At 43.5% G+C, this 16,646-nt stretch overlaps 1 protein-coding gene across 2 annotated transcripts in view; it reads left to right on the forward strand.

Annotated features, from left to right (window-relative positions):
• The window catches only part of PTPN2 (protein tyrosine phosphatase non-receptor type 2), a 109,350-nt gene that overhangs the window by 12,793 nt on the left and 79,911 nt on the right, over nt 1–16,646 (forward strand). For both annotated transcript variants that reach the window (XM_073590045.1, XM_073590046.1), the window contains exon 2: nt 15,374–15,464. In XM_073590045.1, coding sequence (XP_073446146.1) covers nt 15,374–15,464 — 91 coding nt within the window. The remainder of the gene's footprint in view (nt 1–15,373; nt 15,465–16,646) is intronic.

Genomic DNA, 16,646 nt, shown 5'->3' on the forward strand with positions numbered 1-16,646 from the left:
GCAAATTTGCAATGTGTGCACATGCCCTTAAACTACAGACACTGTCAGGTTGTCGGTGTTAAACTGACTAAAACAGGGGTGGACCTACCGCCCGTGCAGCCCGTTCATTGAACGGGGCCCCGGGGGAGAGGGGGCCCCTCCCCTCCAGCACCTCATGGCTAATTATTTCAAAATTCAAATAAGCCATGTGTAGCGCAAGGAGGAGAGCAGCGCTGCGGGAGGCGACGGGAGCGGGTCTGACTCCTCCTGAGCAGGGTCAGCATTAGGGGCAGGCAGCTGCCTAGGAACCCCACTCCCCCAGGGGCCCCCAGCCAGCGGCGCATCACGCAGCCACTATGGGGCCCCTGTGAGGCAGGGGGCGTTGAAGGAGGCAATGATGGAGGAGAGAGCGTGAGCTGGCGCTCCCTCTCCCATCGTTCCCCGCTCCGCCTCTGACACAGTGGGTGCACGATGACGTCGTTGCGCTCACTGTGTACCAGGCAGTGCAGGAGAGGAGACAGAAGAAGCCAGCAGCGCAGGCATGAGGAGTTGGTGAGGATTGTTATTTTTTTTTTTTTTTTAAATCAGTGTGAGTACTGGACTGTGGGGCCATGCTGGGGGGGACTATATACCATGCTCGGCTGTATTATACCATGCGGGGGGGGGGGCTGTATTATACCATGCGGGGGGGGGGGCTGTATTATACCATGCCGGGGGGGGCTGTATTATACCATGCCGGGGGGGGGGGGGGTGGCTGTATTATACCATGCCGGGGGGGGGGGGCTGTATTATACCATGCCGGGGGGGGGCTGTATTATACCGTGCCCGGGGGGGGGGGGGGGGGGCTGTATTATACCGTGCCCGGGGGGGGGCTGGCTGTATTATACCGTGCCCGGGGGGGTGGGGGGCTGTATTATACCGTGCCCGGGGGGGTGGGGGGCTGTATTATACCGTGCCCGGGGGGGTGGGGGGCTGTATTATACCGTGCCCGGGGGGGTGGGGGGCTGTATTATACCGTGCCCGGGGGGGTGGGGGGCTGTATTATACCGTGCCCGGGGGGGTGGGGGGCTGTATTATACCGTGCCCGGGGGGGTGGGGGGCTGTATTATACCGTGCCCGGGGGGGTGGGGGGCTGTATTATACCGTGCCCGGGGGGGTGGGGGGCTGTATTATACCGTGCCCGGGGGGGTGGGGGGCTGTATTATACCGTGCCCGGGGGGGCGGGGCTGTATTATACCGTGCCCGGGGGGGCGGGGCTGTATTATACAGTCCACCATTGTATACAGCCTGTATACCATGGTGGGCTGTATTATACCATGGTGGGCTGGGCTATATACCATGCGGCAGTGTTATATACCATGGGGGGTACATTTTATATTATATTCTATAGGGGAAGGCTGTTTTATATAATATGGGGGCCTACATTATATGCTATAGGGAGGTGGGCTGTATTATATTCTATTTGGGGCTACATTATATTCTATAGTATTATATTGTATGGAGGCTGCACTATACTATATGAGGAGGGCTACATTGTATTCTATGAAGGGGCTACATTATTTTATATAAGGGGCTGCATTATATCCTATGAGGGGGTTTGCCATATATTCTATGGAGGGGCTGCATTATACTATATGGGGGGGACTGCGTTATATTCTATGGGGGAGGGTTACATTATATTCTATACAGATATTATATCCAGCCCTGCATAGCCTCAATATTAGATAACAACAAATAACAAATGACTTTGTTGCCCTATGAAGGGCGGGGGCACGAAAAACTTTTTCTACAGGGGCCCACTACAGTCTATGTCCACCCCTGGATTAAAACGATGCCTGAGGTGAAGAAATCAGTTTTGTGATTCTTGTGTAATTAGTGTTAGAAGTTGTCAGATATCTTCCAGCTGTAAGCTAGAGAAACCAAGAAGAGACATGCCTGCAGGCTGCCCCGAAGCACCCAGTCTGTCTCTATGATGAGGAACATGTTTGTGCTTCAGGGTGGCCTGTGGGCATGTCTTTTGCCGACAGCTGCTGCTGCACAAATGCCGGCGGCGCCATCTTGGAGGAGGATTTTTTTTTTTCTCTAGCTAGGTGGCGCCACCTGCACAGCTGGCGCCATTTTCAAATTTTAGTGTATTATATTTTTTTTTTTTTTTTTTTTGAATATCAGGAGAACAGCAAGGAAATGCATATGTATTGTGCTTATAATTCGTTTATGCTGCAGAGCAGGTGCCACCGCCGGCACCTACCTGCAAAAGGTTTTTTTTTTTTTTTCCCCAAGATATATATAATCATTACTAGCTTGGCCCGTGCAAAAATTTTGCATATTGGTCGTCGGGGCGCAGGCAATTTCAGAAAAAGCAAGCTTGTCAAATGGAAATGTATTTAATGAGATGATGAACACAGACAGGTATTTATATATGTAGATTGGTAATACAATAAATTGTTTTGATAAGTAGAGGCAAAAAAATGTTTTCCGGTTGAGGTGCCACCTGCAGGTCATTGTGTCTTTCTGCAGGTTTATGAAAATGAATGTTTAAACTGTATTTAGTGACAAAATCGTGAAAGTGTGGTTTGTTTGGCTGTTTTCTTGCTGAAGGAAGCAAGTTTACCTTTGAAATGGTGGTGTATAGTGTGTGGTGGGGCGAAGTAATCAGCGAAAAAGCAGTGCATATTTACAAATGTGTTGGTAGTGTGCTTTGGGGTACTGTGGTGCCACCTGCAGGTAATTTTTCCTTACTGCAGGTTTATGAAAATGAATGTTTAAACTGTGTTTTGAGATCATATCGTGGATGTGTGGTTTGTTTGGCTATTTTCTTGCTGAAGTTTACCATTCAAATGGTGTATCATTTGTTTGTGTGGGTGCAGTATAAACTGGGATTCAAAGGAATCACCGAAAAACAGTGTTAAGAAATAATAGCATAGATTTAAACTAGCTTGGGAGGTCCCTGAGAGATCAGTGACTTGTCAAAAGCCATACTGAACTGATGAATACCTAATCAAAGAGAGCACCACAGGAACCCCCCCCCCCCCCCACAGGCCGCCCCGGAGCATGAGCATATTATTAACTCAAAACTGAAAATAAAGATTAAACAACCATCACTAGACGGATTTCACCAACCCAGGTATCATTGTAATCAGTATAACGGCTCCGACCTGACACTGTCTGTAGGTTACTGTGCACAATCCTGCTGACACGTTCCCTTTAAGACCCTGTCTTATTTACGGTGAAACATGGTACTTATGTTTTGCTGTTAGAGGAAAATGTATAAACGTGCATTTCTCATTTTTATTTTCTATCCTTTTCTGCATTTTCTCTTTGACGTAGCTGCTTTTCCCTATATTTTTTTAAGGTTTAAAACTTAGTTTGTTGTTCATTGTTCTTGTGCCGGCAGTCTTCCAGGGTTGGTGTACAGACACATAATATTCTATGGCATGTAAACAAATGAGTCATGCCCCGGTCTTGTCTGTTTAGAGGACAGAAATCCCCCATTTGAGTGGGTAAATGAAAAAAACCGGCCATCACACTGACATCTCTGGGCAGTATAACACTGACGAGTTACTGGGTAGAAGCTTGAGAAACCTCCATCTGATTCTCCATAGAATAACTTATGATACAAAAATGGTAGAAGTGAGCACACAGAAGGGAAGATGGAAAAAGACAGCCATTTTCTACCAATGTGAAGATTGCTTTTTGTGACATGTTAAACTCCACAATCTTAGAAATGTCACCTGTCATCTGATTTCTGTCTTCCCAGAAGTAGTGGCCAAGTCTAGTTTTCTTGGAAACGTTTTGACTTTACAGAGGAGCTAAACTTTGACAGATCTCTGGGTCATGTGTTCATAGTGAGAAAGCTGTCACTTACCTGCAGCAACACTGGGAAGAGACTTCAGAGCTGCTCACATCATGTGCGAGTGTCAATATAATTGTCTTTCTTTATCTTGACATCAGAGCATTTCAGAGAAGAATATACCTAGCTGCCATCATGTAGGCTCTGGTTCTTGCTGCCTGCAGTTTGGGCAACATGAATCAGCTGCCAGGTTCCCCTGAAAGTTCTTCTCCACCCTAGCACTGAAGTGTCTGTGCATTGTGGTGTATGGTCACCCTACCTGCTGCATCCTCCGTTGACAGTTGTGGTCCTGTCCTGCTGCATCCAGGATGGCGGCTGCCCCGGAGTGAAGTTGCTTTTCCTGGGCTGTCGAGGCATATTTTCCCAAGAATTTCCTGCTCTTAATGAGCGGTGACAACCTTCTTGAATGCAGGATAAACGAGCCACCATTCTCAGCACAGGAGGCAGCGGGAGGAAACCTGAGGGCACCTGGTAGGGCGACTACATGAAAACAAGTATGGTACTTCAGTGCCAGGCTGGAGCGTCGCCTGGAGCACATACAAGTGGGGAAGATCCAACAAGTACTAGCGGCAGAAATCCTAGACAACTGCCCGGACTCTGCACAGCAATAACCCTATAAAGGGAAAGTGTCGTTAGGAAATGACCCACCGTTTAAATTGTCAGTTTTTGTTACATGCAATTATTTCAATTTTTCTGGCACATATTACTTTTTTTTTTTTTTTTTAACTATTTTTCTTAATTTTTCTTGAGATATGAAAAAAGCAAATATTTTTTCAAAATACTGGATATACAGGTCATTGTTGTTCTTATACGATTAGGTTAATTCTGCATAAATTAGTTTTTTTTTTTTGCTAATATACTTTGCTATAAAAACATGTTAGCGGGAGTTATTGCTCCAGAATCATGTGCCATTGAAACGGTGAATCAAGGGAAGCAACATGACTACATTTATAATAGGAAAAGGGTTAATCTAGTAATCCAATATTTTACCTGGTTCCAGGTTTTTTTTCACCCCCTTCCTGTGTGTTGTTGGAGCTTTTGGTTGGGTTTAGGCTTCTGAATCATGACAGCACAGTGTGTGGCGCGAGAGGACGGCCCATAAGTGTGCATTTTGCATACATGAAGTCGCGTGCTGCGTAGACGTGCAAGGCCTTTCTCATTACCAGTGCACTGAGCGGGGTCGGATACATCTCGTCTGAATGTATACTTGTGGTCATATGACCGCCTGCACATGGCGCTAGCTTCGGGGAGCCCTGACATAGTGACTGCAGACTTGAACCGCAAGCCTGGACTGCCCCTTTTTAATATACAGATCCACGAATACACTTTTTTGTGCTTTTAAATATTAAATACTATAGAGAATACATGTACAGGTAGATCTATCTATAGCTAATACGTCGTATACTAGGTCCTAATTCACACATACTGACACAAGATTAATTGCATCTAATAGTCTGTGTAACCAGTCGTCATATCCCTTCCCTTCCTGGGTTCCAACTTTTGAATCTGATTCATGAACCTGGGGGAGAATTTTCCAGTCCTGGTTAAAAGATAAAAAAAATCCTGTAAGTTTCCAGCCTTTGGAATTGTCTCCCACATTTCTGGTTATCACACTTTAAGATGTCTTTGAAAGCATTATTCTTCTCAGAAAATATGGCCCTAAAGGGAACTGGGTGCTTGGAAAACATAACTTAATATTTAATTGCTGATCGTTTTGCACTTCCTTCTTGAACACCATAGAAAGTCAGTAATATAAATGTCTCTCTAGGCCAAGATGGGCAACTTCCCAGAGCCAGGTAGTTCTTGCTCCTAGAAACCTGCGGCAGGCGCCTCACTTTTTGGCTTGTTTTCTGTTATGTTGCTGCTGCGCCAACCTTTCCTTGTTCTTGAATTAGTTTTTATAACCTGGGTTATTGTGCGGTTTAACATAGAAAACAAATCTCAGACAAGTGACCGAAATGTTTGCACCATTTGTCTAGGACTTGCTGATGTGTGACTAAGCCCAGTTATCACACCTCACAAAACCAAGCCCAACCTGTGTGCCAGGTAGCCCAACCTGTGTGCCAGGTAGCCCAACCTGTGTGCCAGGTAGCCCAACCTGTGTGCCAGGTAGCCCAACCTGTGTGCCAGGTAGCCCAACCTGTGTGCCAGGTCTTCTAATGCAAGAATGCCCCACTTTCACAGGTGTATGTGATTGGGCTTATTCATAGATTAAATAGACCACAATATTTTCCACTTGTTTGACAACCAGAGAGTACTGTGTTTTGGATTTGTTATAAATTGACAAATTGCATCAGGGTTGTCTTCAGTTCAGATATTGGTAAAATTACAAAGTGCTTGTAAGTACACGCTACTTTTCAATTTACTTATTTAAAGGGATTTTTACATGTTATAGTGTACAGTTGATTGCACTCTGCAGTCGTATAGTGGCCAGTTACCTATACAAGTAGGACTTGGCGTGAGCAGCCTTTCCGGACCACTCAGAAGCTGGCCAGATTGCTGGATACAATCCGTGTCAGTGCTTCTGCGTTTCTCGCATGTTACATAGGAAAAGGAGCAACCATGCCACTGATCTGAAAAGTCTGCCTGAGGGCTGGGGCTGGTGCGGTCCTGAAGATGCATCTTGAAGGGGTTATCCAGAACTAATTTTTTTTTTTTTTTTCCTTATGGGCCTAAGAACTTATAGGGAGGTAGTTGCTGACTACCTTCCTGGCGCTAATCTCTTCTGGCTCAGAGTGGTCACAGGCCACTCCTGCTGTGGATTGTGCAGCTTCTGCTGACATCACATGGGCAGAGCAGCTTCTTCTCTTCCGCTCTGCTCTGTTGATGGCCTGTGACTGCTGATGTCATGCTGACTTACAGCCAGCTCCGGCTGTCTAACTGCAGGGACGGGTGGTTTAGGGTTTTTTCTGAGTGGACCAGCTTTAAAAGAATCCTCTTAAAAACTCCTTATGCACATGGCCTAACAGCAGTAACTGGTCTAGTCGTGCAGCACAGCGCTTACAAGCTTTTTGTCATACAGCTTCTCTGAAGCTGGCGGAATCACATGTCTACAATAGTGCATGGCTGTAGAGTAGGCTCTGAGTTTTTGGATTTGTACTCTGAAGCGGGTCCACATCAAAATGCCTATTCGCTAGTGGAAAATCTGCATTTGACAGTTCCAACATAAGAAATCTCATGCACATACTGTGAAAGTGTATCCAGATTATGTATTGACATGATCTGCTGCATCTCAGCAAAAGGTCCAAAGTAATTATGCCCTGCAGTAAAGATGTAGCCAAAGATCATGTGGATTTTGAAGCTGATCTGCTTTAAAAATCCATATAAAAAAAAGTGTGAATGTAGTCTGTGTATAAGCCCACAATGACTTTTTCAGAAGGTTTCCGCCTGAAAAAGCACTGCAAAAAATAAACCTAAGCAAATCAATATAAAAGCACGTTCAGTCTTTTGCTACCTCTTTTAACTACTTTAGGTAATAGAAAACCGTGATGAGGTTAAAAGAAGTAGCATTTTTATTCTTTGGGTCCCCACTATAGAGGAAAAAAAAAACTAAGCGGCCGCTAGCGATGCTGTTTAAGGAATGGGTCTGCCAGCGTTTTCCTGAAGAGGCTTCACCTTCGGATAACCTGAGATACCGCAGGTATCCTTGTGAATGGGACACAAATTTAATTTTATTTTTAAAACCGAAGTGAAAGCTAAGTAATGTAAGGGAAGAACAGGGCAGGTTATATTATGGCTTAGAGAGTTTAGTCTCGCCATAAATGGATAAAATTACACAGAGCTTTTAAAGCCAGCACCTTGACAATTTCTTGTATAGATCTTGTAAGCGCATCTCTGAAGCTTCCAGGCTGCTGCTACCATCCCGCTTCCATGGCACATCCCTCCTCACATGCTTGACAGGAAAAGCTGCTGGCACAACATCGCTGCTGGTCCGAACTGTAAAGGTATGTTCACACACAGGGTTTTTTTAGCGGTTTTTACCACGGTTTTCTCTATAAAACTGCTAAAAATAAGCTTCAGTCATTTCTATGCATTTTGCACTTTTTGTGCACATTGATGCATTTTTTACCGCGAAAAAACCGCATCGCGGTAAACGCAGCATGCTCATTAATTTTGCGGATTTTTCCGCGATTTAGGCTTCCATGCGGTTTGAAACCGCTGCGGAAAAAAAACGCATCAAAACCGCGCAAAAATGCGCAAAAACTGCTGTGGAAAAATAGGTGCGTTTTCTGGGAAGGGAGTCAGGTTTTTGAGCAGAAATTTTCTGCAACGTGTGCACTTAGCCTTAAGGTATATTCACACATGGCGTTTTTGCTTTTTTTTTGTCATGCTACGTTTCTCTTGTGCATGCTGATAAAGTTTATTAACAAAAAAAAAATTCATATTCTTCTTCATAATGTTTTAGCACAAAAATGCTGCAAAACCTGATGCCTGCGTTTTTTCATTGTTCATTACTTTCACAATCACCTAGACTTTTCTGGTACTGTCAAAAGCAGCTGAAAACCTGCATATAAAACCCCCGAGTGGGAACATAGCCTTCAGCTACATTTACATTGAAAGATCATCGTGAACTAGCATTTTAGGAAAACACTCTCAGTTCACGATTGAACAGGCTTCCGATTAATTAGCAAAATGCTCGCTCATTGCCCAAAAAAAAAAAAAAAAAAAATTCTTGGTGGTGCATGGACTTGTGCAAACAGTTATCTCACTGCCAAGAGCTAAGGTGGTCTATGCGCACTGAGCCATCTATTACACATCGCCCAGTGCTCATCATTTGCTTTGTAAGTGTCAGCAGGCTTTTAAATGACCACAGAATGGTAAAGGTTTACAGATCAACGGACATATTGTGCCGCCGGTCCTTGTAAACATCCCGTATACAAAAGCCCACTGCCTCGCCGGGAAGCAAAAGAAATAACGCTCTTGTAAAAAATGAGACAAACCCTTTTAGTAATGTGATGCTGCTACAGCATATTATGTTGCTCAATCGGTAATGCATAGTTACCCACTGGGGTATTTTTAGGGTAAGTTCACACTAGACTTTTTTTTTTTTTTTCTGTTGCAAAACTTGATTTCTTAATGTTTTCCTTGATTTTTCTTTTATGCTACAGTTTTGGCATGCTAGATTTGTCTTTTGCGCATGCTGATAAAGTTAAGTGTTGGAGAAAAAGTCCTATTCTATTTAATTAGGTTTTTGCGCAAAAAATGCAGCAAAACCAGATACCTGCGTTTTTGGTGCGTTTTTTTTTCACCACCAATTCATTTCAATAGGTGAAAAACACAAATAAGGGACGTGCTCTATTCTTCAAAAAACCATGCAAAGCACAAGCTGCGTGCATGAGATTTCTGAGATCTCATAGACCTAGTTGGTACTGTAGAACACAGCTGAATATTTGCATTAAATGGAACCTGTCGGCTGTTTTGGCCGCAATAAGATGCGGCCACTGCTTTATCTACAGCATTCTATAATGCAGTAGATAATCCCCTGATCCAACCTGAAAGATAAGAAAAATAAGTTATACTCACCCGGGAGGGTGTTCCGGTGTGGTCCAGTCCGATGGGTGTTGCGGGTCTGGGTCCGGGGAGCGATGAAGCAACCGGAGGGTGGCATCACAAGAAGATGGGAAGACCCGGACCTGCGACACCCATTGGACCAGACAGCATTGGATCACCCAACCTCTCCTGGTCCACCTGTGTAAACTGCGCTTTTAATTACTGAAATGCAGAACCACATCATAACTTCATGTGAATAAACCCTTCTAGATACCAGCTGCTGGCTGCACTATCCATATTTTTGGAGAGAGATATGTGGTACATTAGGAAAAATGAGTGTTTTATATTGGATAAAATTTATATATACTTCATGGTACTTTACTACCCTTCAGTTTCAATTGTTTTTTTTTTTTTTTCTTATTCATATTTTAGTGTTTCCAAGAAAAACAAATTGTTTTCTGTATTATCAGATACGCATACGTCTGGTATTTCTGTGAAAATGCCATTAAAAATGTCAATGTCTTGTTTAATAGGCGTTTTTGTTATGAACCTTTGGACTACCCTTCCCCCGAGGGTATTACTGGCTTTGCTCTGTTCACATGGAGTTCATTGCTTTGGATTTTATTGCGGCTATAACTTCTTTGCCAAAAACAGATCTATTTCTCCTAATGGACCTTATTGACTTGTAATAGGGGTCTGTTCAGGTTCTAGTGTATGTGTGTGTATATATATATATGTATGTATGTATTATTATTTTTTTTTATTAAGATTTTGCTGATCCTGTCTTTAAAAAACAAACAGCATGGTGGTATTCCTCCCAACTATCAAATACTGCCCTTGGTGCATTCAATTTCTGGAAACTGTCCCAGTTATGGTAAGTTATTTGCCGCCGCCTTTTCCTATGTGGTTAGTTTAATCAGAATTCTACCAGCACTATAAGAGTTGGTGCTTCCTTCGCCCTCACTTTACAACATTCAATACAACCCGTCATCGACCAATTGATTGCCAGCCTGGGAGACACCTAATGGCTGGATCTTTGTGTGTCTGTGCTTTTTTTTTTTTTTTTTTTTTTTTTCTCTTTAGTGGTGCGGGTGTATTAGAACTACATAATGAGATTGGCCAAACCCACCAATTTTAGTAGGGCTGGCTAATCATCTAATGTGTATGGGGGTATACCGTATATACTCGAGTATAAGTCGACCCCCCCCCCCAAATTTGCCTCAAAAACCTGGGAAAACTTATTGACTCGAGTATAAGTCATAAGTCTAGGGTGGGAATTGCCGAAGATACTGGTAAATTTAATGCTGCACAACATACAGTATGCCCCCAAAATGCTGCACAGTGAATGCTGGCCCAAATAACGCTGCACAACATACAGTATGCCCCCAAAATGCTGCACAGTGAATGCTGGCCCAAATAACGCTGCACAACATACAGTATGCCCCCAAAATGCTGCACAGTGAATGCTGGCCCAAATAACGCTGCACAACATACAGTATGCCCCCAAAATGCTGCACAGTGAATGGTGGCCCAAATACTGTAATGCTGCCCCCAAAGTGATAGGATTACTGGTAATCCTATCATGTTGCTGCCGCTGCCCCTGCTGGAATATAAAAAAACCCCCCCCAAAAAAACTATATACTCACCTACGTTGATGACAGCTGCTCCTGAGCGTCGCCGGCTCTTCAGTGACTCAGGCAGAGGGCGCGTGCTATCCACGTCATCGCGCCCCCTGCACGTCACTGCCGGAGGACGGGAGAGAGTGGCGCGCTGCAGGGGATGGGAGACGACTGGGACCGCGGAGATGACGGGGACCAGTTAAGTTGGCACCGTGACCCGAATATAAGTCGAGGGGAGGTCTTTTTCAGCCCCAAAAGGGGGCTGAAAAACTCGACTTATACTCGAGTATATACGGTACTTATCCTCCCCTAACATATGATTTTAAGGGAGTTTAGGGTTGGGCAGCTTGAACTGTAATGTGTGGCAGATAAGCCTGTGCCAGAACTTCTCCGCTGGCCTCATGGAAAACGCATGAATGCTTGGCGATCATGAGTGTCCAAATACACGTGTGACAGTGGCAGGTTGAATGGTTATGGCAAACGTTAGAACATTGTTTTAACTGTTGTCTTCCCATAGTTAAAAATAACATGGTCAACTGTATTCGTCCCCTGTTAGTTCCTTGCTAAAGACTGTGGTGTTGTTGTGACCACTGCAGCCAATCACTGGACTTGGCGATCTGGCACCATCTACATCTGTATCATCGCTGAGCTCACAGATTGGTTTCAGTGGTCTCATGATATTGATGCGACCTCACACCAGCTGCCATATCTACAAAGGTTTGAGCTGTCTTTTATTATTTAAGTACAGGAAGCCAATAGAATAACAGGAAAACACTTTAAAATCAAATATACATTGTATGTGTTATCAGAAAGGAGGAAGAATTACGGTAATATAGTAGGAAGTGAGCAGAAATGGGCAAAACCAAGGTAAAACAAAGAAATCCGTTTGGCCCTTCTAGTTTTTAAGTGTTCTCATCTTAAATGCTTATGCCACGTGCCGTACATGTCTGGTGGATTGTCCTTTTGGATGAAGAACGTCTTCAAGTACTGGGATCCCCTGTTTCATGGCTACTGTATCATACTTTACAAAACAACCCAATGGGAAGAAAAAACCTTTTTTTTGCAATGCTCCATGGATTTAACAAAACATTCGATCAATGATCAAAAAAGACAAAAGAAAAAATGTTGGCAGAAAAATGTTTAAAAAAAGGAAGTTGTGGTACTGTATCTCAACATCACATGTGTGGATCTGGACGGACTCCTTCCTGGCCTGGTTCTTTCAGACTTGAATCCAATTAGATGGCCTAGGAATGTGGATATTAGGAACACATCATTTTTTTTTTTTTTTCCTTTTTTCCCCTTTAAAGGGAACCTGTCAGCAGGATTGTGCACAGTAACCTACAGACAGTGTCAGGTTGGTGCCATTATACTGATTACAATGATACCTGGGTGATGAAATCTGTCTTGTGGTTGTTGTATAATCTTTATTTTCAGTTTTGAGTTAATGATATACTCGTGCTCCTGGGCGGCCTGTTGGGGTCTTCATGTGTGCTCTGCTTAGGTATTCATAATGCAGCCTGCTGACAGGTCACTGATCCCTCACTGACCACCGCCCCCTAGTTCACATAATGAATATCTGTACTTACTGAAGAAAGAGACAAAAAAACGCTCCTGCGGGCGGGTGCCAGCCGTGGTATCTGGTCTGCAGGATAATCACATGCTTACTGTCCTGATAATAGCTGTGCTTGAGGCTATTTCAAATAGTACAAAAAACGTTTTAAAATGGCTCCTGTGCAGTAGCAGCTATCGGTGTATATAGAGGTAATCCTTCCCAGGCATCAGCGATGCCATCTTGAGGGAGGAGAGAAAAAAATTTCCACCTCCAAGATGGTGCCGCCTGTGCAGAAGCAGCTATTGGAGATCAGTATAATTTAATCATTATAATGGCGCCAAACTGACAGTCAGTAGGTTATTGTGCACAATCCTGCTGACAGGTTCCCTTTAATGAATTATCATTGGTTACCCTTAGGGCTATTTCACACAAGCGGCTAACTTGGACAAGAGCTATCTGATGTTTTCTCATTAAGCCCTCAGACCAATGTTGTCTATTGGGGCATTTTAGATCAGAGTTTTTTTTCTACAGACAATCTGGGTGAATGCCATCTGATTTGCCGAGCCACTCGCAGCATGTTGCAGCTTTTTCCCTTCAAGTCTATGGGTGCATGTAAAACATGGGACTGCAGGCTGACATGAGTGGACTCTGATAATGGAGACGTTTTGTTGTACTTGTATATCTTCTCCTTCCTCATCTGAGAGCATCGGATCGCACTATGCTGAGAGTTAGATCGGAGTGTCTTTGGCATAATCCAGCCAATTCTCTTGCATGAGAAAATCAACGCTCGTATGGCCCTGGCCTTAATATCTGACATGTTATATGTATTATGGCTGATCTTGGCGTTGAAAATCTGTTTTATTACATTACCAACACTTGTGTATACGCCAGCCCTGAAAGGTGCCCATGTTCTCGGGAGTCTTGTGCTGGCAGGGCATCTTGATTTGGTGCTGCTGTCTGTGGCGTCTTGTGTTTTCTTTGCTGGTAATGATCCTCTTGCGTAAGGCTTCCTGTTCCTTGTTACTTCTGGAAAGTTGTAGTAATTTGATCATCTGGATGATTATGTTCTGGGAAAAATGCTGATCTTTATCTCAGAAAAAGTCAATGAGCAAAATACCCACAACTTCCAAGACTGTTGTTTTTTTTTTACACATGTAATAACTTAGTAATTTGGAGTCAGATTAGTCTGTACAGTATTTGATTCTGGCGTTGAGACCTTCATCATACATTTATTTTGTCACCTTCTGTGCATTACTGGTCTATATACATTTGTGCCATCCATCACAACATATAAACTTAGGACTCAATCACTTCACACATCAGTGTTTTTTTTTTTTTTTTTTTGTTTTCCATTGACTTCTCTCAGTAAAGTGTCAGTTTTTACCATAAGCTTCCTCAGATGAAAAAAAATGAACCGATGAAGGTTTCTCAAGCATCAGATTCCCTTTGTTTTTTTTTTGTTTTTTGTTTTTTAAATCTTTTCACAAACCCATGCACTTAAATTGACTTTGATGAAAATCAACTTGTCTCTCCACTCAGGTGGCAAAAATACACTGACACGTGAGACTATAATAAATACTAGTTTAATCTGTTAAAAAAAAAAAATGTAGCACGTAGGAGAAAAGCAAGAATTTTTATCTATATTGCCGTAGTTTTCAAATGTGACAAAAAAGAGCAAACGTCAATGGAGTGAAATGTGCAGCGCTGCTGTGATGATTCACATTGAGCAGAAAGCCTAGCCAGAAACTTAAGGCCCTTTTACATTTAGCGATGCACCAGCGATCCGACCAGCGATCCGACCCGGCCAGGATCGCTGGTGCATCGCTAAATGATCGCTAGTGAGCTTTCATACAGAAAGATCTCACAGCGATGCAGCAGCGACGCAGCGCACGATACTCACCTTTCACACACAGCGATCCTGCGTCCCCCCGCCCGCCTCCACGCGTCGCTCGTCGTCACAGCAGGAAGTCTCAGCAGGAAGCGCCCGACGAGAAATGGAGCCGGACATTCTCGCGCGATCAGCGATGGACAGCGGGGGATAGACTTGTAGCACCAGAGTGGGACCAACTGCGGAAATGGAGACCAGCGAGATGTAATGTTGGGTGGGCTTCGTATGTTGGGCCTTATTTGATCAGGGGAAATGTCAAATTTACCCTTTGTATATTTAGTACTTTATCATCTAGCATTACTTGCACAAATCCCACCTTAGATGCGATGCAGAAGGGGAGTATACGTTTTTTTTTCTTTATTTTACACTGGGAAATGGTTTTAAGAATTGTTATCCAAATAGTGGCCAATCTTTCAGCCACTAGGTGCCATGTACTTGTCATTCAGCTGAAAAATAAAATGGAAGAAGTCTTTTATGATATCTTCAAAGTATCATGTCTCTGCTGGCTTCCCGGCTCGCAGTGCAGTTGTTTTAGTTTATAGCTTTATTTCTACTATTTTTCTCCATAATACTGAGCGCATTATGAAACCTGTTGTATGTTTGCAGATTAAAATACCATTCCGTTACACTGAGCCCCGTAAATAACGTGTCTGTGATGCGGTTGCCATGTACTAATCAAATAGGTAAAATCAGGAATGTACATTTTTTTCTTTAATCCTGCCTTCGGCCTAATGTTCATGATAGAAAATACTTATGTCAAAAACAGCAGATAGCATGATGTGTGTGAACCCTGGCTAACCATAAAAATGTTTTCCAGCTCTCATGGCTCAAAGGACCATTCAGACAAATGTCTAAAATCTAAAGTGCTTAGCCAATAAGGAGATCACTCCTAAAATGCTCTTGTGGCTTCTTTTTTTCTTTGTATTTTAAGTATCCCTGCTCTGGTTTAACACACAGCTTTGTCTCACAGCAAAAATGTTATTTTTTCTTTCTAGGAAATAAGGTTTAATTCACCTGTGTTGTCCAATAAGATAGCGAAGAATCCAGAAAATAAGAATCGGAACAGATACAGAGATGTTAATCCATGTAAGTACAGTGTTGCTATTTACTGCCTTATTTTTTTTCCTTGTTTTTCTTGATTTATATTATCTAGAAAAAAGAGCCGTGATTTACAGCTTGGCCCCCACTGCATTTGCTATTCCCAGAACTTCATAGAATCATAGAATGGTAGAGTTGGAAGGGACCTCCTGGATCATCTGGTCCAACCCCCTGCTCAAAGCAGGATTCACTAAACCATCCCAGACAGATGTCTGTCCAGCCTCTGTTTGAAGACTTCTATTGAAGGAGAACTCACCACCTCTCGTGGCAGCCTGTTCCACTCTTTGATCACCCTCACTGTCAAAAGGTTTTTTCTAAAATCTAATCTGTGTCTCCTCCAATTCTGTTTTATCCCATTGCTTGTTCCATTACCATGAGGTCAACCCCTTAGATGCTGCAATCAATAACAATCACAGCATCTGAGGATTTAGGGTATGTGCACACGTTGCAGATTCGTGTGTGGAATTTTCCGCGCGGAATCTGCAGAATCCGCAGGTCAAAATAGCCGCATTTTTACTGTGGATTTTGTGCGGATTTGGCATGCGTTTTTACACCTGCAGATTCCTATAATGGAATGGATGTAGAAACGCTGCAGAATCCGCACAAAGAATTGACATGCTGTGGAAAATAAACCGCTGTGTTTCCACATGGATTTTTCTACAGCATGTGCACAGCGGATGTTTTTTTTTCCATAGGCTAACATAGTCCTGTACATCACTAGCGAATCTGCAGCGGATCCGCAGGACCAAATTTGCTGTGGATCCCCACACGAATCCGCAACATGTGCACATACCCTTAGAGGGAAAAACACCCCTTAAAGTGAATCTGTCACATTTGACCCAACTAAATTATTATGGGCAAACAGGTTATAGAATGCTGACAACAGTCCTCCCTGTGTCTCATATCAGATACCTTATTGTTGAGAAATCCTTTTTTTTTTATCGGTCGTCCATGACAGCACCACCTGAGAGAGGGGATCCGCCCTTCAGGAACAGGAAACCTACAGATACAAAAGGGTGGCACCTCTCCCACGCATCAGTTGGTTTCCTGTTCCTAGAGGACGGGACTTCCTTCAGATCGTCCATCATGGAGTCGTCGAGGGATTCCCAGGCCGGCTGACCGACTCAGGTAGCGGGGGGATCTCCTACCTCGGTCAAGCTCGGGGTACCT

Source organism: Dendrobates tinctorius, unplaced genomic scaffold (genome assembly GCF_039654945.1).
Source record: "Dendrobates tinctorius isolate UK_male_01 unplaced genomic scaffold, ASM3965494v1 ptg000115l, whole genome shotgun sequence".
NCBI lineage: Eukaryota > Metazoa > Chordata > Amphibia > Anura > Dendrobatidae > Dendrobates > Dendrobates tinctorius.